Raw genomic sequence first — 23,277 nt, forward strand, 5'->3', positions numbered from 1 at the left:
GGGAGTGTGAACGAGCCCTTTGGTGTGTGCTGATGTGTTGGTCTTATCCCAGAGAAGAAGAGTGCCACAGAAAGGAATGCTTTAACTGTTGTTTTTGCAACTGGCCTTTTTGGACTGTCGGGGTCGGTTCCTGGAGAGGGTGCTTCCTGAGGACGCTATAGTTCTGCCAGGGGACTTAAATAGTCATGTGGATAAAAAAAAAAAACTAGGAAGGGAGTGTTCAAGAGAAACAGCCTCCCTAATAGGGTTGCACAATCAATCTGATTAAATCGCGATAACGATTTTGGCTTCCCACAATTAAATGAACATGATCGCCTGTGATATTTACTTTTACAGTGCGTGCTCCGCTCATAGAAAACTCTGCCACATATCAAATCAAACGCTTCCTAAACTAACAGCCAGCCACCAGCCGGCGATCAAGATGATTTGGCTTCACTTTTGGATAAGCCGTCATACTGCTGCGCGCGCACCCTGCAGCGGCAGCCTGTGAAAAACTTAGCTGAATGTTGCGGCTGCAGTCCAGAGTAGAAGAGTAAAATGCACTGAATTCAGGTAAAAAAGTCTGATTTTGATGTAAAGATTTGTACATTAGCAGGAATGTAGCACAAAAAATGTGAAAGTGCAATAAATTGTGCAGCCCTACTGCCTAATATGGAGTTTTTGGTTTGGTGATCTCAGGATTGCATCTCTGCTTAGATGATGTCAAATAGAGTATAACCTGGCACGTGAGTAGATAATGTACCTCTGGTAGTGATGAGGGAGTCGGGCCTGAAGGCAAAACTTTTTTATTAACCAGTCAATCTACATTCCAACCCTCATCTCTGGTCCAGGAGCTCTGGCTAGTGACCAAAGGATGAGATCTGGGATTCAAGTGGTTGAAATGTGTTTGCTTGAAGTGCTGTTCCTCCATGTTGAAAGGATCCAATTTGGATCAGGATGCTTTGGAGGTATAAAGGGCCGTGTCCAAATTGGAGGAGACTGTGTGGACTGTGAATACACTAGAGGTAATGCATATCCTACATCCCTGGTAATGTCGCAGAGTCACCGGACAGAGATGAAAGACATAGCAAGGTGGATGCCAGGGCTACTTTGTTTATCCTGCTGCCATCAGGACATGTGCCACAACAATTGGTGGAAAATGAATGGAATATAGCGAGTGTTGTATATATTTAGTCTAGAAAGTAATTTGTCCATTTCTGAGGATACTCGCAAGCAGAATCAATTACACTTTAACACCTTAAAAAATATTTTTAACAATTTAAACTATCATTCTATCTATAGGTCTCCTTCGGTTGTATGCAGCTGGTTACTTTGTCAATTTACCTTTTTATAGAAATTTACCTAGGAAAAAAATACCTATTTTGTATCCTTAAACCTGCAGTAGGTAGAATGTTTTTTGCATCATTGGGCACAAATTCCATAATAACTTTTCAGCATATTGTAATTCAAGTGCTCTAAGGGATAACTGGACTTCTGCACCACCTCATGGCTCTGGTTTCAGGCTTTAAAAAATCTAGCCTGCTCCGGCTGGTGGGCGGTGCTTGGTATTTCCTCATCTGATTTCAACATGGCTGACGGCTGGGTCACAAACTTTCTCATTTTACAGCTAAAAAGTACACTACAAGATATTTCTGAAAATACTTGGGGTGAGAAATAGGCATTACAGTAACAGAATATTGATTCATATTTGATCAGCGTTGCCTAGTTTGACCGTTTGATTGGAGTTCGCGAGTGATTGACAGCTGCTCAGAGACGGCAGGTTCCAGCTTGGCTCTGATTGGTGGTTTTCCTCCGGTCTGTGAAATCTTGCAAATGCTTTAGGAGCACCAGAGGATACCCAAGGACACAGAAGCACATAATTTTTTTTCAGATTACCTGTCTCATGCACTACTGTCAGGATATAGTGACCGTTTTATAAAAATATATATTTTTTAATCATATTTGCTCAATTTCTACCCACTGCTTCTTTAATGTATGTACACCTGTAGGGTTTTATTACCAAAAATGAACTAATAGACTAGGAGAAAATACAGATTATTTGTTGTATTTGTTAAATGTCAGTGACTAACTGCTCCCTTCAAGCACATACCGCACATCCATCACCTATCCACAAGTCCTCTGTCTTCACATTGTTTTCATATAGAGCAAAACAAATCATCACAAAGGATTGTTAGGATACTAATAAAAACAAAGTCATAACTGCACCTTGTAACCTTGTTAAGGAAGGTGCTATAGAAATAAAGAATATTATTATAACTGTCAGTTTTAGAGGTTGTATATTACATAAAGAAGTGATGCATGTACTCTTGTAAGTACCATCAGAGAAATCTGGAAGGCATATCACTTAACTGTGTACAATTTAATAACTCCACGAAATCCTTGGCATTATCTGAAACCACTCACCCAAGCAGCATTACTTTAGAACTGGTTGTATTAGATCATAACATGACAACTGGCACTGGGCGGCTTGGCAAGTTGAGACACATTCTTCAAGTTCCCACAGGCTTGTGAGATCTTGATTCTCACTTTGGCTTAGTATGAGGAAAGAGAAGAGAAAACGGCTAAAGATATCTCTCAAACAATGTTTGGAATTCAGCAAAAGATGAAGGTTGGCAGCAATTCAGAGACGGCTGTGTGGGCCATAGAAAAGGCATAGAAGGCAATTACAAAAGTAATAGAAGGCAGTGAGTCACTGATGTGTTACAACAATTACAAGTGGATGCCAAGAGTAGAGTGGAACTCGATACTTGACCCAATGATAAGAGACTTCATTGCTCATTATGCCCCGGTTTTGAGGAAAACAATGTTTTTATAAGAGCTGTAACAAGTCTGCTGGGAAAGTTTTTATGAGACAGACCAGCAATGTCGTATTTGTGACTGACTGGATTCATTTGAAGAGTTAAGTCCCTCTTTAGAGAATCCATTTGACAAGTTAGGTAGCATTTCGTGCAAAGAGGAAAAAAACATTACTGTGGTGTCAATTGCACTTCCTCTTTCTCTGTGCGCTGCTTTGACAGTAGCTAGTGGAGAGAAAAGCGAGTGTGCACAGAGCCTAACTGTGGCGTGTGCTATGTGTGCTTTGCGTGTTTGTGTTTTTAGCTGCAGCCTGCTTTGCGTTCTGTAATGCAATCTGCCAAACAAGGCAGGGCATTGTGGTCAAGTCTGGATATTCACACAATCTTAAACATAAACAAATGTCGAACACGAATACACACGCACAGGGAAAGAGACACCAGTATGGACAGGTCTGTGAGGCTGTACTCAGGCACAGCAATCGTCAGCATGCTAACATGCTTACAATGGCAATGCTACATGCTGATGTTTAGCAGATATGTTTACCTTGTTTAATATCTTATTTTAGTGTGCTAGCATGCTAACATTTGATAAATTGCACTAAACACAACACACAACTGAGGCTGATGGGGATGTCATTAACTAAATATCATCTGACTGGGATAATATTAATGTCTGCTCAAAACTTTGTGTCAAACCAAATGTTGAGATAGTTCACTGGATAAGTGACATGTCCTCTGGGGACCATGAATGTCTACAAAACCTTTAATGGCAATACATCCTATAGTTGTTGAAATAAATCAGCCTGGACCAAAGTGGTGGGCCGATTGACAAACAGACCCAATATTACCATCGCAACTAGCATGACTTAAAAGCTCCTAGCTTCTGTGTGTCCTATTGGCTTCCTCCCTCCGCCTACACTGTCTTAAGGAGTCTTATCAGTATCAAAAAGCATCACATTATTCATGACCTTGCTGAATGTTTCTCTATGTTTCTCTCTCTGGCCAATAAAATTTCAGTTGTCCTTTCATCAGTATTTTGCGTGCCCGTTTTGCAGATTTTTATCTGCTGCTTTTTTCCTCTTTTGTATTCTTTTTTACCCCAAACGTTCTCCTTATTTGGTTCCCCTGTGCCCCATGTGTGCTGTTGGTCTTCAGAAAAAGACAGTCTGTGACGCTGAACAGACTGAGATGACATATTTCCTCTGAAAAGCACAGGCTAGCTGAAAAGTTGCTTCATTTCAGAGAAAACAGGAAAATAAGGCAATACCTAAAAGAAAAAAAAAATGTGTATATGTTGCCCAACACTGAAATTCTTACTAGCTGGGCATGAAATGTTAAAGTGGAAGTGACAAAAGGTGGAAAAATGGGCATGGGCAATGTTGGGCAATGTTAGTCATGGACATGTTACATGTTTACACATTAATCACTGCATATAATACCGGAGGGAATAAAGCACTTCCTTTTGTATTGTTTCAGTTGCACAGACAAAGTTCATGTATGAAGCTTATCTTTTCATTTTGACATTCCGCCGGTGGCAGGCATTTCTTTCGCCGAAGGCCAAAATCCCCTCAATGCTTCCTTGTAATTTATAGAACAAACATCCTTCTTTGCTTTGGGGAAACCTAGCAGTGAGTTCCTGGTACTTTCTTGCATGCGCACTCTGTATTCATTCTGTTAACTTGTTTTCTTTCTCTCTCCTCTCAGGTTTTATTTCAAAAACTGGCATGGCACCACTGAAGGAGAGTCTCCAGTTTGGAGACACTGCATCAGCAAACTCAAAGGAGTAGGACTTAGCCCACAGAAACCTCCAGAAGGAACTCCCCTACTGGATGCTGCCTCTCTTGACTACCTGTTTGCCCAGGTATAAAAAACAACTACTAATTATTTACTTTATATTGTCATGGGAGCGTTTTAGGCATTGCACTCTCATTGCCCACATGAAGTATCTATATATTTGGGCAGAGCACCTAAAAGTGTTTTTTTTAAGATTTGTATTTGTTATTTCTTCATTTGAAGGTACATTCTGATTAGAAGCTCAAACATCAACACACGTCACAGCTGAGTTTCAAAACATCAACAGCTGGGAGGAAATGTAACAATACCAGGAAGTGCAGCTTCGAGGACAGCAATAGACAGCATACTCTCTTCAGTGTAACTTAGAGCCACTGTCAATTAGATTCTTTAATTCCATTGATATATAAAAGACTGAAAGAAGTTGTAACTCAGCAGGAATTGATGTTTTCAAACTTCAAATAACTTAAGTGAATTGTTAGTTGTCTAAAATCTAAGAAATCCCTCTGAATTTCCTGTAAATAAGGAAGTCTGCTTCTTAATCTCATTTGGTCATCTTGACAGGATTTGTGTGCCATGTTGACATGTCTCTATGTTTAATATAAATATCTGTTTGTTATGCAGGGCCAGCATGACTTTCAGACAGGCGTGGTTCCACTGAGGATATCCCACTCCGAGGCAGAGCAACACGAGATAGAAAATGAGTGTTTGGGCATGGCTGTGCTTGCGATCACTCACTATACCACGAATATGGATATGCTCCCGCCCACTGCTTCCAATGAAATCAGGTAAAACGTTGGGATGGTGCTACTTCAACCGACTTTTGATCAAGATATTAAAATAACACCCACTTTTAGGAATGATAGTTGCAGCACCCTTTCAATGCCATCCTGCGAATTTCTATGATATGTACTTTGTGCTCAGCCCACATGCACACGTTGTCCTAAAAAGCAGGCATTTACATGCAACATTTTAAAGTAAATATTGGAAAATGATGATAATAATAATAATAAATCAATAATAAATCAAATGTGGGGAAATCAATTTCCCCACATTTGAAGCTTAGAGAGCCTGTAGACGCACAAACACAGTTGTAAATACCACAAGAATCAACATAACTACTAATTGATGGCTACTCACACATTTTCCTTACCTTTTAAAACACTTGCACAGAGTATAGGAAGTAAACACTGAGAGGAATTGTTCATAAATTTCCATCTATCTTTCTACTTTAATCCCACCAGCTACAAGCGTTTCATCCCTGAATCGCTGAACGGCAACATTAAGCAGCGCAACTTCTTGACACGCATCCGCATCAACAACGTCTTCAAGAAATTCCTCAGTGAATTCAACCGCCGCACAATGAAAGACAGCAACATCACGCCATACGACCTGAAGATCAAGTACCTGGCCACGCTGGAGGGCCTGACCAGCGGCCTGGGCAGCGAGCTGTTTCAGCCCATCTCGCTCGGTGTAACGCAGGAAGGAGATCTCTGCAATGGAGGTTACTATGGTAAGATTTCAGGAAGATGATATAGGGATGCCCATGATTTAAAGGTCTCAGGCACTGTGCTAGATCTGTGTCATGCAACAGCTCAGTGTGGATTTTTGTTTGACATGTAGTTTTACTAGAATTACAAGAGATTATAGATGACTAAGAAAGAGAACTACTTGTTTACCAAATATTATTCCTGTGGGAGTTAATGGAATAACAAAAGACGAAAACTATCTTAAAGGACCAGTGTGTAACATTTAGGGGGATCTACTAGCAGAAATGGAATATAATATTAATTATTATGATTTCTTTATTGTATAAACACCTGAAAATAAGAATCGTGTTTTCGGTACCTTAGAATGAACCGTTTATATCTTCAGAGGGAGCGGGTCCTTTCCACAGACTCTGCAATAGTGCACCACCATGTTTCACCAGTAGCCCAGAACAGCTTGGAAAGAATCGATAACGTTACTCGCTCCCGTCGCCACCGCTCTCTCTCTCTTTTGCTTCACCACTCACTTCCCTTGTACACACACACACACTCTAAGCACTGGCTCTGCTCCAAATGACCTACACTACTCTTACAACAACTGGCTCTAGAGAGGGCCATTCGTGTTTTCGCGTAGGCTACCGCAGCTCTCCCACATGCTTGGCACACAAGAGAGGCTTCAGTTGTTTGCTATTTCAACCTATTATTATTAATAAAATTATTAAGCATGATGAGACAAAATATAGTTGCTACTATACCATTTAATAATTTGTTTGTTTTTATAACCCTATTGCAGCATTTGAATCAGCTGTACTGTTTTGTAGTGGTTATGTGACGGTGGTTAGTTTGGTGTGTTGAAAAAAAAACAAAATAATAATGATAAAAACCAAAAGTGAAAGAAACAAGATGTTTACATGACACATTAACCCACTTATCACAAAACAGAGTAGACCCTGGTTGATTCTAGCCTATGTGTGACGTTTTCAAGCAGAAGACATTGTCCTTGCTTCACTCATCTCTGCATAATCACTGCCAAGATCTTCCAAAAACAATATCGAATTACAATTAACTGACGTATAAATGTGTTTCCAACGATCAATGTGTCTACAGTCTGTGTCCTGCAACTGCAGCATTTAAATAGTTTAGCTGCATGTGTCACTGCTGCGATATAACGTTTGCTTGCTGTTTCTAGGGTACTACAACCAGGGCCAAGGGCAGAACCAGAGTCTGAACATAGAGCCTTGCCATGATATGATCGTCCTGGTTACTGGTACCACTGGCATTGCATGGAGGAAGAAGCCCGCTACAGTGAGTGAATCTGTGTGTGAACAGGACGGTGTGTTAGAGAGATGATGGCCTCTAGTTTCACAAGTTTCAGATAAACTGGCAGTTACAATCAGCTGTCAAACATCATGCAAGAAAAATATCAATAAAACCCTGTTGAATAGCTACAACAGAACATACACCGATCAGCCATAACATTAAGACCACTGACAGGTGAAGTGAATAACATAGATTATCTTGTTACAATGGCACCTGGCAGTGGGTGGGATATATTAGGCAGTAAGTGAAAGTGAACATTTTGAACTTTGAACTTTGTGTTGGAAGCAGAAAAAATAGGCAAACGTAAGGATGTGAGCGACTTTGACAAGGGCCAAATTGTGATAGCTAGACGACTGGTTCAGAGCATCTCCAGAATTGCAGCTCTTGTGGGATGTTCCCGGTCTGCAGTGGTCAGGACCTACCAAAAGTGGTCCAAGGAAGGAAAACCGGTGAACCGGCGACAGGGTCAGACCCGAGGCTCATTGATGCACGTGGGGAGCGAAGCCTGGCCCGTGTTGTCCGATCCAATAGAAGAGCTACTGTAGCTCAAATTGCTGAAAAAGTTAATGCTGGTTCCGATAGAAAGGTGTCAGAACACACAGAGTATCGCAGTTTGTTGCGTATGGGGCTGTGTAGCCGCAGACCGGTCAGGGTGCCCATGCTGTCCTAATGTTATGGCTGATCGGTGTATGTTTCTATATGAAAAATTATGAGTAAGCTGGATAAAGTCACCATTATACTGATATCAGAGAAAGTTTTAGGAGTAATAAAAAAGAAATTGCCTACAAAAATGTAAAGTATGTTAAGCTCAATAAAAAAAGTCATAAATCAGGTCAGAAGTTCCCTACAGGCATATAACGGGAATATTTTACAGAAAGGAAACTGTTACTCGCTTTTATATGTTTGAGAGCTATTAGCGCTTGAGGTAACTTGTCCAAATGGGATCCTACTGCATATTATCTTCGACAAACCTTGCAAAGGTCATTGCAGTATTTTCAGATGACAATATTTGAAAAAACGGATGTTTTATTTTCTTACATAATTTGTGTGTATATTTGTTTGTATATCTTTAAAATAGACACCTGCGGCCGGCAAAGAAAAAGGCAAGTCAAAGAAGAACAAGTTAGATGGAAAACAGAAAAATGACAAGAAGAAAGATCCAAGCGAAGACTGGTCCGTATTCTGTGACTTCCATGAGATCACACACGCTGTCGTCAAAGAGGCGACGGTCACCATCTCTAGACAGGACAACAAGAGGATGGTGAGGCAATTAAAGAGCACTGTGTTTAATGTGGGATTGACCTCCATATTGTCACTTAGCGACCCAAATCTGTTCTTAATAACCCCAGCTGTAACTTCACATGTTTATTATGTTTATATATAACAGAGTATTATCATTATCATGGTAGAATAGTGTCACACAAGACGGAAGATGTAAAAAGCCTGTGTTTAACATTAAAGGTCCAGTGTGTAGGATTTTGGGGGATCTATTATCAGAAATACAATATAATATTCAAAACTATGTTTTCATTAGTTTATAATCACCTAAAACTAAGAATTGTTGTGTTTTCGGTCTTAGAATGAGCCCTTCATATCTACATAGGAAGCGTCACGGAGTCAAGTTGCGACGCCATGTTTCTACAGTAGCCCAGAACGGACAAACCAAACACTGGCTCTAGAGAGAACCTTTTGCATTTTTACGTTACCTGAAGGCCACCGTTGTTCTCCGACACGCTTGGGAAACTGCAGTAACATGAGCTGCAGAGTGCAAAATTGTGGTACCGCCAGCCGCCATCTGATTTCCGTTGATCCTAAAGTAGTGTTATTATGGTAAGGATGGCCTCTGAGCGAGGCGAACGGTGTTACCATGGTTTTGAACTCGGTGGTTTTAGCTGACGTGTGTAACCTCACTGTTTTGAGCGACGCTCGTTGATGTCTATGTAGAGCAAGCACAAACGCGAGTGCGAGCAACAGAACGTTGACTTTCATTGACTTAACGGCCACAGGTGTCGCTGTTAACAAGCAATTTCTGATTCTTACATAGAGTCCCTTTAAAAATTAAGTTTGAAAAGGATTTATTGTACAAAACTTGTTTGGCCTTGTTGTTACAATGGCCTCAAACTAACACGTCAAAGTAAATACCATTGGGATGTACAGTCATCATGGAATCACGCATTCCCACATATTTTAGTAACCTGGACTACTGCCTCGACTTGTTTTCATAGTTAATGTGACCAAGGGTTACATTTGTTTCGATTTACAACATGTTGTAGTGAAGCCTTCCCTCGCTCCATGCTATTAGCCGTATGACTAATGGTGATACCATGTGTCATCAGGAAGATGGATTTTGAGTTTTGCAATACATCACCGCTCTTTTAGATAGCCCTCTGGAGTATTGTGGCTTTATAATAGCTCCTATTCTGATCACCTCTCCCCTCCCTCTTTCTCTTTATCTCTCTCTCTCTCTCCCCGTCTCTTCTCTTTTCAGGAGTTGCAAATGGCTTCTAGGAGCGAAGCTCTGTCCTTTGCAGCCCTTGTGGATGGGTACTTCAGGCTGACAGTTGATGCCCACCACTTCCTGTGCAAGGAGGTGGCCCCTGCTTCAGTGGTGCACAACATCAACAACGGCTGCCACGGACCCATCTGGTTTGTACTGGCAGTTTTATTGGTGTAAATGTGTGTGTACACATTTGCCTGTTTCCTCACAAAACATAGTGTTACTGGACACAGGCAGTCATATTATTACACATAATCATCATAAACCATCGGTTACTGAATTTAGTTTGTATTTACCCCTACTTTCTCAGCCTCCTACCTGCACAGAGATCACACACTGTTTTTTAAAGTCAACCTAGATTAAGGTTTTATAAGAAAGGCTGTTGTCTTCCTCATTGTTAACCTACAGTACATCTTATTTACCAACCTTTCTTCTTGTCTAAATGTAGATTTTGTTACTGCTCCTGACAAATGAGTACAGTTTGTTGTTCTGTATTTCTATAGTTTTCATTTTCAAAAGGTTTTAGTCACACAAAACGGATGAATAACTGGTAGGCGTATCACTTTATTAATCAGGGAAACTGGTTTGGTCACTCATGAACAAGAAAAAACAGAATAGAAAAAACAAGTAAGAGGCCACAATGAACCACATACAGTATGAAAGACATACTAACTATATAAAAGTAATACTAACAGACATACTATCTTTCATCATAGCTTGTTTTAAAATATTTTATATAACTTAAAACCTTCAATCTACTTTTGATAGAACCCCATTACTGCCTCCATTAATTGCGTTTCCCCTCCCCAGCACGGAGTACGCCATCCACAAGCTGCGTCAGGAGGGCAACGAGGAGGGCACCTACATCCTGCGCTGGAGCTGCACTGACTACCAGTACATCATCATCACTGTTGTCTGCACTGAGGTAGTGTAGATTTATTCAACTTTGGGAAATGATATGTATCACTTGCATGTCAGGATCGCCGAGCGGTCTAAGGCGTTGCGTTCAGGTCGCAGTCTCACCTGGAGGCGTGGGTTTGAATCCCACAGCACACTCTTCTTGCAAATTCCCCCACTGTGGGACTAATAAAGGAATATCTTATATCTTATTATAATATAATAATTAGTAAATTATAGTGGTTACGTGTGTTTATTATTATGTTATTATAAGTATTTTTAGAGAACAAACCCATAGAAACATTTCCACTGGTAACTAGTATTGGGGACTGTGACTGTGATTTTAAAAGTATAATCTGAAAATGTATTTGAAAAATAAAATACAATTGAACTAAAATATTATTTCCGTAATGGGAGGAAACCTTAAATTGATAAGGTGGTGTGGCTGTGGAGAAATTGAAATAAAAAGACAAAACTCCCTATTTCCAGTGTAATCACTAAGGTAGGATATTCTTTCCTCTTGAGAACAAAAACTCGTCAAGTTGCGTAAACCAAAACTGGAATAAAAGCCACACCCATCTTTGATGTTGTGTCTATTAAATTCCTACAGGCCTCTCTGCTTTAGAAAAAAGTTGTAAGGAAAAGCTGAGATCCTCTTGTGCAATCTGTCCGTGTCATCATAGTGTAAGATAACTTCTGGGATCCCAGTGATGAAGGATCTAGTGTTGGTTACACACTAGACTCAGAGGCACCAAACCTCTAACCTAATATTGGATTACAGGATGCTTATTTTCAGACATGTCACTACAGTGCACTTCAGTTTTATGAGTCAGTACACACACACACACACACACACACACACACACACACACACACACACGCACACACACACACACTCTAACATTCACCAAGCTGACCCACTGGGTCAGCTTAGCCACTGTTTACAGTCACGGTTTATATTAGGACTGAATAAATGTTAATGTATTGTAGTAGTGACACATTTCTGTAGTGCATGCATGTGTCTGTAGAGCTTTAACATAACTAGATACACATTTTTGTTGTTGTTAAAGAAATAGGAGCAAACTATATCTAGATATAATTTAAAAAAAAAAAAAAGAAACACTCTAAGGCCTCTTTTTTGTTTATTTTCTAAGATATTGACATTAGCTTTCTTGAGTTCATTACACTTTTACATTTTTCCTTACACAGTCCCACTCCTTCTGCTTTTCCCAGCTCCTCCTCATTTAATGTAATGTTCACTTTTCTAATTTTTTTTCTCTCCAAATCTAAAATGGTCCTCTTCACTTCTGTTGCTCATTCTCCTTCAGTCCCTCCATGTTTGTCAATTTGTCTTGTTCCAGCTAATGTCTCTCTTTCTGCATCCAGATTGACCTGAAGGAGTCTCGTCCTGTGCGTCAGTATAAGAACTTCCAGATTGAGGTGTCCAACGATGGGTGCCGCCTGTACGGCACTGAGACGTTTCGGGCCAATCTCGTCGACCTGCTGGAGCACCTGGAGGGCCAAAGCCTTCGCACCGACAACCTACAGTTCCAGCTGCTGCGCTGCTGCCCTCCACAGCCTAGAGGTAAGCTTAAACCTGCCACAGACATAGAAAGATTCAATGTAAAAGGGTTGACTGTAAAAATGACACCAAATACTATACCAACAACATAAAAACAAAATTGTAGAAAGCCCTGCTGTGTTTCAAATAAATAATCTATCAAACAATTTACAATGCTCATATTACAGGATACTGCCGAGCAACCGCAATAATGGAGTTTATGGAAGATAAGACTAATAGAAATCAGTCCGAAGTGTTGACGACTCAAGTGGAGCATGAAAGAGCATTTTTAAATCCAAGGAGAAAACAGTTTACTATATATGACTCCAGTTTGTCCGTTTTTTTGCGACATATTGAAATAACATTTAAAGCTATTTTAAGCGGTTGTGGTAAAGAGTGTGATAGATGTGATAAAAACTGGTGAGATGTGTGCATGTGGGGGAAAAGAAAACAAACCAGAATGATTGAGAACCTGTAATGATAAACAGCAAGAATTTCATACATGCCAATGTCACACTACACCTGCAGTAAAAAATATTTAAAATTGGAAATGCGAGGACGAGTGCACTTTTAAGTAATTTTACTGGTTTACAGCAATTTACTTAATTAATAAATGCTGAAAATGTCCATATGAAAGCTATTGGTGTGCAACATGTTTTCTACCCCCCCTGCAGCAAGTGCACCCTTGATTTATTTGAATTGAGAAATCTGTCTATTATGATGGTTGTGAAAAGAATGTATTCCTCTAAGCCATTTTTCCAAACGCTTTGACTCGTCTGCAGTGTTCACACATAAATGATACAGCAGACTGAAAATCCTTGGCTCCGGCATCTAGCAACCTCTGCATCCTCATTCCTGAAACTGTGCAGCACAACACTTCTCTGTGCACTATTGTGTGCAACGCTACATCACAGCTGGGTGTGGTAACAAGTACAACGGACCACACCTGACTGTGATGTTGGGTGGGGTCAGAAGTGCAACAGACTTGAACCTTTCAACCCAGAAAGTTCAGTGAAACAAAGCTTTCCCTCCATACAAGATTTAGAGTGGAGTTGCCCTTTACGGAAAGTGTATGTGTGTTAGGGCTGTGTGGCTAGAATCTGGCGATACAGTACGTATCATGATACAGGGGTTACGATTCAATATGTTGCAATACTGTAAGCAAGGCAATATATTGCGATTTTTAAATCAAATTTTAGGAAAATTAGATTTAGAAAAAAGAACACTACCATATGCATAAAATCTGAGTTAATTTTCTTTTTTTATGCAATCAGAAAAGTGGGATTGGCATTTGCATTTATCACAGTTCCTGTAAAAGCCAACATCAAAGCACTACTTTGAGAGGGCACATTAAAGTATTGACTGAGTTAATCTTTGCATGCAAATTATTAATTAAAAATCTCTAGTGTTTTTGAGAATTGATACAGTGTCACAAAACATAATATCGCGATATTTGATTTGTTTGATATTTTCTTACACCCCTAATGTGTGTGTGTGTTTGTGTTTTTTGCCACCTGAGGTTAACTGAAGCTGGCATGAACAGTGTGTATGTGTGTGTGTGTGTGAAATGGTGTCAGGGAGGAAGAGAGTTGTAAAATGTGGGTTTCCGGCGCCAAGCTAGCACTCTTGTGTTTACTTCACTCAGGGAAAGGTGGAGCCATGTGTGCATGGATGTTTTGAGCTGTTTATGTTTGTTGGGGTTGTGTGGTGTTGATTATTATCATAAGGCACAACTGTTTTGGGTTAGAGTTTAGGCTGTTTCTGCCTTAGAGGAAGATAAAAGACTGGAGTGCTGTGTTGTTGTCCCTGTTCAAATATTTATGATGTGTTATACAACATCCTTGCTTTGACAATAACACACTGGTATCCCCACATCCCGAGAATATGATACAAGCAATTTACTTTTACTAGTGTTTTGGGTCGATGTATTGTTTTAACTGTTGTGAAAATAGTATTAATTAAGTATTTAATGGCAGATGGGTGAAAGAAAGACTACATATTATGGGCAAGTGTGTATCTGGATTTTTCACATAAGTAAGTTTGAATAAGAGTATTTGGGTTTTGCATAAAACCCAGATTGCATGTTACAGAACAGTGCTCTAACACACTGTGACGGTGAATGTAGGGTGATGCTGATGGAGTGCAGAACCTTTTCCCCCCATTAAACCACAGTGCGCTGGTTTTGTCACAACATTAGACACCCACAGACAGACACATGCAGAGTCGCACGCACGCACATGTAGTACGGCAACAGGCACAAAGACACTTTTTTCACTTCATCCTCCCACACACAGCTCTGTAGATACAAAAAATAAACTGAATCAGTATTTGCAACCCGACCTGAATAGCTGTTCGCATCATTGCCAGATTGACGTAATTGCTGAGTGCATGTTTTACCACATGTAAACACGGTTTTGCTTTCATGCTGCATACCAGTGCATATATGAGCGTCTATACATTTGTAGCATTCCTGGGTGCTGCGAAAGACACCTAAACCCCAAGTTTACCTCACTGTGAACATCACTTCTGCTTCTATGGTTTTCAGAGTTCATTGTTGTTGTTGTCGTCTGAATGCCGTGCAGACTTTTTAAAGCAATCTAAACTTTCGACAGTGTTACAATAACACGACCTTGACAACAACAGAAGCAGACATGATGTTCTCTGTGAGGAACCACAAACAATTGTGGTCTGTGCTGCTTGATTTTGACAAAAACAGAAGCCAAAACACTATCATACTTTTGAAAATGGCCATAGAGCAAACCCTGGTACGGCCCTTTAAATGTCTGTTTGTATTGCAGAGATTTCCAACTTGCTGGTGGTCACTAAAGAGAGAGCACCGACCCCTCAGACACCCATGCAGGAGAGCCAGCTGAGCTTCCATCGCATTCTCAAGGAGGAGATTGAACAGGTACACCTTCTCATCTTCATGTCTGTCTCCCATGTTATGAAGGTAATGCAGTTCTTATGGATGTCTATAGATGTAAATATGTAAAACTCTTCAAATAAATAATGCAAATGTATGTCCATATACTGTATTGCAAAGTTTTTAATTATTTACATCACAGTTTAAGCTTCCTGTGTGCTGATTGTTATATATGTAAATACAGATGACAAATATTAGAAACATCTTTAATATAATACAGTCTTAAGGCCCAGACAAACCAACCCGACATAGAACGAGCAGTGACAAAGGCCGACAGTTGCGTCGCATCACGTAGCCTCTGTCTTGGCCAAAAAATGGCATTCAAACTCACCGCAAAGACTACCGCCAACGGCAAACTACCACGTATGTTCTGCACCTGCGTGAGAGAAATTAACTCTCTCTCTTAATTTGCATACTGTACAATTAATTGTACAAATTGTATTCGCCGTATTGGCATCGTTACACACAGTTGAACTTTGACAATTCATTTAATCTTCTCTTTTTCGTTTACAGTTAAAGTATAAAAGAGAAAAGGGATTCCTTGAATATGAAGACACTCTGGTGTCTGGACAAAATATGTATTTAACAAATGTTTCAGAAACCCTGTTGTTTAAGTAGCCATAGTTTGGCTACTGGATCTAACTGCTTTTTTCTCTGTTGTGGTAACCAGGATGAGCATCTTGGACGAGGCACAAAAACCAACATCCACTCAGGCACACTGAAGGTGAAGAGTGAGGAGGACGAGGATGCAGGTTACTCTTCCTTCCAGGAGGTCAAGGTGGTCCTGAAGGTGCTGGGTTCTGGACACAGGGACATCTCCCTGGTGAGACACACTCGCAGATCCTGTACATGTACTGTTCTTATGAGGACTTTGACTACTTCAATTCTGTAACATCTAACCATGCTGAAGCCAATACTTATTAGCAGGACACTTTTTCAACATCTAGTCTTTGTCTTTGTGTTGACAGGCCTTCTTCGAAACAGCCAGCATGATGCGACAGGTGGCCCATAAACACATAGTGCTGCTGTATGGAGTGTGTGTTCGCCACCAGGAGAGTAAGTGCATTTTAAGAACTGTGGGTGCATATTTATGAGAGTGTGTGGCTGTTTCTAACACCATTGTCTCTTTGTGTTTGTGTGGAACAGATATCATGGTTGAAGAGTATGTCCAGCAAGGACCACTGGACTTATTTATGAGGAGACAGAAGAGCCCACTCGGCACACCATGGAAGTTCCAGGTGGCCAAGCAGCTGGCCTCAGCTCTCAGCTACTTGGTGAGACAGGAAAACACTCATACACACAAACTATAGGAATGTAAGCATGTAAGTGTTGTACGCATCCATGGGATTAGATCCATTTTGTCAACATGATTTTAGATTTAGACTTTAGATTTGCTTCTTGTTACTAACAGGTTTGTTGTATTTTGTGTTTGTGTTTGTAGGAGGACAAAAAGCTGGTCCATGGCTTTGTGTGTGCTAAAAACATCCTGCTGGCCAGAGACGGACTGGGCACCGATGAAGGAGGGCCCTTCATCAAGCTCAGTGACCCAGGAATACCAATCACAGTACTCACCAGAGAGGGTGAGTACAAAGTACACACACAAACACTCCCTCTCTCTTTCTCTCTTTCTCTCTCTCTCTCCCTCTCTCTCTCTCTCTCTCTCTCTCAGGGTTACTAAAAGTGAAACCTAAATGGTTACAAAATAGCTGCCATGGAAAATTTCACAATAACTTCCACTTTCTTTCCCAGTCAGCTGTAATTCACTGAAACCAAAATGAGAACACATAAAATGTTACAACTTCATTTAATAAAGTAAAACAAATTGGACAATAGATTGGTTATATTAATTTTCCAATACATTTTGAAAACTAACTAGAACTTCAAAGATACAAACATTAATGTCAATAAAAACTTAAACTTAAAACTATTAATTACACGGCTTTGTTGAATACTCGATTCTGATTGGTCAATCACTGCGTTCAATGGTCTGTTATTTCTTTATCGCAAGACCGTTGCTATGGATAACAGGCCGTTGCTATGGGCGCAGTTCTGATGTCAGACTTTGGCGGACCATTTTTGTGTCAAATTATTGATTTCTTAAGTAAGTAGCCGTGTAATAAGTGGGATAATGTACAGCTAGCGGGTCATTGTTGTGAAATAAGGGTGACGAAAGACCCCTCCACTCCGTGTCGGGGTGCCGCATCGCCCTGTCGGGGTTTAATTCACAACAATGACCGGCTCGCTGTACATTATTCCTTACTGAGACCGTGACACAGACTTTATTCAAACAGAAACATATTGATGTTGGTCTGCCAGGTTGAGAGTCTGATGATGATGGAGCTTCTTCTACGCACTGCCCTGTCTTAGTTGGATTTTTGCTCTTGTCTAATCTTGTTCTGTCGTCCTCTGTAACCTTATCTCTTCCCACAAAATACAGACAAAATAAATAAAATAACATTTCCGATCAAGCAGAGTTTGTCAGCAATAGGACTCCTCTTTGTCACATAATCAATACACATTGCATCGGGCACATTTCCCTCTCAGACCGCACTTTGTTTTGTAAAAGCTAAATCTGGGTTCAGGGACGATGGTAATAATAATTCAGACATTTCTCAGATTGCACAGTTCCCCTCAAATGGCCGCCTCATGTTTCTGTTTGTCTATTAGAGCTGGAAGTTGCGTGATAAAACACAATGTGGTTGCACAGATGGAACTGCAGACCACAGGACAGACTGGAAATGTTTCTCTGTAAATGTCCATCGCAGGGTGCCCCTGGGAATGCTCCTCCCTCCCTCTTTGTTCCCAGAACTCTTTACATTTCTTCTTCTGCCTCCATCACTTTGCAGAACCATCAGTCTTCCAGTTACACATCGATGTCCTTGTATATAGATTTGATTGAACACATAGTGGGTAAAGTGCTGAGAACCCCACTGGGAGCGTTCTTCCCTTCTTCCCAGCAATCTCTGATCGCTCTCAAATCCATTCATCACTTTCTTTCTTTTTTTCTCTCTTTTTCCCCCCAACACTTGATTATCTCCCTTCCCGCTCCCATTTCTGTCTCCATCTTCCCCTTTCGCTCCATTCAGCCCTTCCACTGCTTCTTCCCCTCTTTACTCCTCCTCCTCCTCCTCTTTCCCTCCAGTCGGTCCTCCTGTGTTCCAGTCTGAGCTGCATACATTCACTAACATACACCCCTCATCTGATGTTATGGATTTATGGAGTCAGAAAACCAGCTATGGGGGTCAGCCAATCAGTCTTCCAGTCAGAGTATATTTCAGCCAGTCGAAGCCAAGGCGTTTTAGATTCAGCGGATGCAGTCGGTCAACATTTTAAGCCAGATACCCGTCCAGTCAGCCTGTCAGAGCTGTACTGTGTTGAGCAGAGTTTGTAGAGTATGTTGGCTCCGAACCATGAGGTCACACCCTAATTATTACTTCCAAATAGTGTTTTTAGTGTGAAGCAAAGATATTATGTTAGCATTTGGTCCAAGTGATCATATTGATCATATATAGTGTCAATAATATACATTACCCTCTATCCTGAGACTAAAGATGTTCCGATACTATTTTTTCCTTCCTGATACCGATTCCAATACCTATACTTGCGGTATTTGCCAGTACCGAGTACCAATCTGATACCAGCGTGATAAAAAAAATATAGTTATTATTATTTAACAGTTTATTTCTGACCATGTATGGATGTGATATGATTTTTTATCTTTGTTGTGTGGCCTGGCTCAGGTTAAACCCTTTGTAAAACATGAACAAATACACACAGAAAATGAATGCAGTAGACGTTTCTTTTATTATTCAGTTTGTCAGTTACAGAGAACATAAATAAATGAAGCCAGGAATAAATAACAACTCTGTATTCTCTCAGCTGTCTCCTCAGTGGACAGCCTGTGTGCTAATTTGTCCTGCAGGGTGCAACATTCACACACCCGACTCAAAACCAGAAGACTTACATACTGTACATATTGCCGTTTTACTTATTGGATTTTCCACTGTGAAATGTTGTCAAATGTCTGACATTTTTCTCACTCTGGCTACCGTTACACTCTCCACTAGCACCGCACTGTTGTTGTTTGCTATCGTCACGTGACAAACTACCTGCAATCATTTCTTCTTCGTTGCTCTAAAACAGTAGTTGCCAGTGGCAGCTATGATACATCCCAGGACGGCAGCACAGTGAAGGCTACTGTTTTGGAGTGGCGAAAAATAATTGATATCCAATTTAAAAAAAGTTTCTAGTTTAATAAATTATGGTATCAGATCAGTACATAGACTAGCATACTCGCTGATACCCTATATCGAATTTTGGGCAGTGTTGGACGCATTGCCGATACTGGCATCGGTATTGGAACAACTCTTAACAGAGACTAATGATGTGGACAAATCAGAGAAAAGGGAAAACAACTACACAAAAAACCCTCCAACAGGAAAAAAGAGCAACATTGGAGGAATCCCTCTTCTAGGGCAGACAGACATGCAATTAATGCAATACATAAAGAGAAATAATATTGCAAAACAAAATTAGAATGAAATATGAATGTTACAGCCTGATGAGGACAGGACGATGTGATTATAATGCTATTCAGTTATTATGATATTTCAGTCTGTTGAAGGCGTTTAAGATGATCAGCGATTCCATGTTTTCCTCGCTTTTTAAAAAGGTTAAGTCAGTATTTCACACATTGTAATATCTGAGGAAAAGTTCTCATTATCACATCTTAAAGATCAAGGGGTTGCCTTGTCGTCACTCATCTTCACATCGGTTCTGTCAAACATCATTACAATTCAGAATTCCCATGTTCTGTATTTCACGAATCTCCAATAACCATATTTTGTTTTTTGCGAAGACACCAGGGGACTGAAACAAAGTTGTCCCTACCAGTAATTGATCCACTGGTAGCTAAAGCTGACTTTGTTTGCCTCTGCAGAGTGTGTGCATCGTATCCCATGGATCGCTCCGGAGTGTGTGAAGAGCCCGTCTTCTCTGAGCGTCGCAGCTGATAAGTGGGGCTTTGGTACCACCCTGTGGGAGATCTGCTACGATGGAGAGGTCCCCCTCAAAGACAAGAAACTCACAGAGGTAGGGGGCACACACAAGAACTTTATATGACGATGTATATAATATACATATATCTAAACTCATTTTTTATTCCAAATCTGATGGCTTTTATTCCTGTTCATTTTCTTACTACTTTTTCCATTTCCTCTGTCCACCATCACACATCAATGATCACATTGTGTTTTTTTATGCACCTCCTCATTCATATGTATGTCTTTGTGCTGGGCAGAGGGAGAGGTTTTACGAAACAGAGTGCCAACTGGCCACCCCAGACTGCAAAGAGCTGGCTGAACTGATGACGCACTGCATGAACTACGACCCCAAGAAGAGACCTTTCTTCAGGGCTATCGTCAGGGACATAGACATGCTAGAAGAGAAGAGTAAGTATGAGGGGATTGTGTTTACGATACATTATATGTTAGATATTTTCATATAATGCGGCAGGTGGTAGAGTAAAGTAAAGTAAAACCTTTGTTTATGCAGTTTTATTGCCTTTAGGTGTCTCCAAAAACATGTTAGACCTGAATAGAATTGAGTGTTCACTGTAGGCACAGGTTAAAAAAATTCAAGGCAGTTGTCATATGATCTGATTCTGAATATGTTATGTATCTCACCTAGCAGCAGCCCAGTAAGCAGTGCAAAGAGAAAGAGAGAGAGAGTTGTTTACTCAGTTCAGATGTTCATGAGGAAGTTCACTGGGTGCATTATCACTGATCTGCCCCTCAGCTGGGCCCCATGGCAACATAAAAGACTCTGTTCTTCCACCTGCTGGCCAGGATTGGATACTGCAGTCAGTCTTACTAAAGCTTAATGCTTATTACCCCATTGACCTTCTTATATTAAATTATTATTATTATATTAAGACAGCAACAAAATCACCTAAACTATAATGTCAATCTACTATAAATTGCACCCAAAATGGCTTGAAAATTCCCGTAGATTAAAAACCATTTTCATTAAATAAACTCTTTTATAATTATTGTTAATGGTGAAACTGAATGAATCTTGCTTGAGTAATTAGTAATTTTCCAACTAAAAGTAGCCAATTGTGTGGAAACCAGCTCATGCGAAAAGTTACATAACCAACAAAAATTCTGGTGAAAACTTTGACACCGTCAACCACAGTACACTTCCTATGACGCAAGTGTGCTTATGTTGAAGAAAAAACATGTTTTACCCTGCACGTTTTAAAGTCTCTTTTTCCATCTCTCAGACCCGTCTATCAAACCACAGCCTACACCAGAGGTGGACCCAACTATGTTTGAAAAGAGATTCCTGAAGAAGATCAGAGAGCTGGGAGAGGTAAACTGATCCTGCTATAGTTATGTTTGTGCGTTAATCTCTGTATTGCAGATTTATTTATTTATTATATTTATAAGAATGATCAGACTTTCAATTTCCAAATGCGTAAATATAATGACCTGGCCATTTAGTTAACAAGCATTGGTCAATATTTTGCATTAAATCTATATAATTACCTAGTAGTAGTGTGGTGAGTATGGGTATTTTTACGGTTCACCTAAGCTTACTACTATTAGAAGACAACTGAAGGACTTGAGGTAATGATGAGAAACACCTAGTCCCTAACAGGAAGTAGACTAGAACTTGTTCGTGATCGTCCAAATAACACACATGTTCTTCATGCAGGGCCACTTCGGTAAGGTGGAGCTGTGTCGCTATGACCCTCGGGGAGATAAAACAGGTGAGATGGTGGCAGTGAAATCCCTGAAGCCTGAGAACCGAGACGAGCAGAGCAACAACCTCTCGACTGAGATCGACATCCTGAAGGCACTCTACCATGAGAACATTGTCAAATACAAAGGCATCTGCCAAGAGGAAGGTAAGATGGAAAGATGGAAAGAGTGCATGCACAAAAATAAACACCAACAAATGTATATTCAGTTGCAGACAAATAGAAACCCACGTGTATTGTTAGGTGTGTGCTCTACTCAACACAACTCAAACATTTTAGGCCGCATTAAGATGTTTTCCACAGATGTAGTTCACTGGTAGGTTATATATTTTTAAGTCAGGTGAAGCAGACATGTAATGTTGAAATGATGTGCTCTTAGTGTGTAAAAGGCACATGATTACAGATGGTTAGTGTTTAACCACCTTGCATTAAACCAGAAATTAAGCTTTGGTGGATTAATTTTCAAAATAAGAGCATGGTAAATAAATGTCGGTGTCAAAAAAGCTGAGTAAAAATCGTTGGTGCCTCTAGATTCTAGTTGCAAACACTAGTAACTCCCTTGTAATGAAACTCCTCCCGTCTCATACTATTCCCCCTTCACTGGTCATACAAACTTACGTACAGATGTGTGGCCTTTAAGGGCAGTTGTCGGGGGCGTATTTTTAACCAGGGATCCAACGTTATACACACAGACCCAAATAAGCACACACGTATATAGACCTTTTCATTGCTATTCTGTTGCTAGGGCAACAGCTTTGGTCCAAATTTACTTCCTGTCAGTTATGGAGGTTTTTCCTGAATACTTCAAGTCTCACAGAAACTGATGAACAATAAAATCTTCCGTCAGGTGTGTAGTATACAGTAGTCATACTTTCGAACGTTTTAGTGGCATCTCGGCACGCCGAACTTCCAACTCTGTCAGATACACCACGTTCGACTTCACCACACCACACCACACACAATTTCTGCTGATGAATTTGTGTCTGCCTCTGATTGCATTTATGTGTAAATCTGTTTGTAGGTGGTCAGGCCATTAAGCTGATCATGGAGTACCTTCCACTGGGCAGTTTGAAGGAGTATCTACCCAGAAACAAAAGCAAGACCAGCCTCAAAACCCTGCTCAGCTACTCTGTCCAAATATGCAAGGTAACACAGCTTCTTACCACACAGCGGTTTCCTCAGATCAAACGTCAGACAAACATATAACTAACATGGCTGGCAGTGCATCCAAGTGTTTCAATTA

The 23,277-nt window shown here is 40.4% G+C and overlaps 1 protein-coding gene across 1 annotated transcript in view; it reads left to right on the plus strand.

Moving 5' to 3' along the window:
- Positions 1–23,277, plus strand: part of jak1 (Janus kinase 1) — a 42,009-nt gene that overhangs the window by 12,693 nt on the left and 6,039 nt on the right. Inside the window, exons 4-21 of the mRNA XM_037770771.1 lie at positions 4,500–4,656; positions 5,211–5,374; positions 5,831–6,099; positions 7,263–7,378; positions 8,472–8,654; positions 9,882–10,039; positions 10,701–10,815; positions 12,174–12,372; positions 15,147–15,256; positions 15,942–16,094; positions 16,240–16,327; positions 16,418–16,545; positions 16,713–16,851; positions 20,211–20,362; positions 20,571–20,721; positions 21,555–21,643; positions 21,989–22,181; positions 23,056–23,180. Coding sequence (XP_037626699.1) covers positions 4,500–4,656; positions 5,211–5,374; positions 5,831–6,099; positions 7,263–7,378; positions 8,472–8,654; positions 9,882–10,039; positions 10,701–10,815; positions 12,174–12,372; positions 15,147–15,256; positions 15,942–16,094; positions 16,240–16,327; positions 16,418–16,545; positions 16,713–16,851; positions 20,211–20,362; positions 20,571–20,721; positions 21,555–21,643; positions 21,989–22,181; positions 23,056–23,180 — 2,689 coding nt within the window. The remainder of the gene's footprint in view (positions 1–4,499; positions 4,657–5,210; positions 5,375–5,830; positions 6,100–7,262; positions 7,379–8,471; positions 8,655–9,881; positions 10,040–10,700; positions 10,816–12,173; positions 12,373–15,146; positions 15,257–15,941; positions 16,095–16,239; positions 16,328–16,417; positions 16,546–16,712; positions 16,852–20,210; positions 20,363–20,570; positions 20,722–21,554; positions 21,644–21,988; positions 22,182–23,055; positions 23,181–23,277) is intronic.

Source organism: Sebastes umbrosus, chromosome 5, assembly GCF_015220745.1.
Source record: "Sebastes umbrosus isolate fSebUmb1 chromosome 5, fSebUmb1.pri, whole genome shotgun sequence".
Classification (NCBI taxonomy): domain Eukaryota; kingdom Metazoa; phylum Chordata; class Actinopteri; order Perciformes; family Sebastidae; genus Sebastes; species Sebastes umbrosus.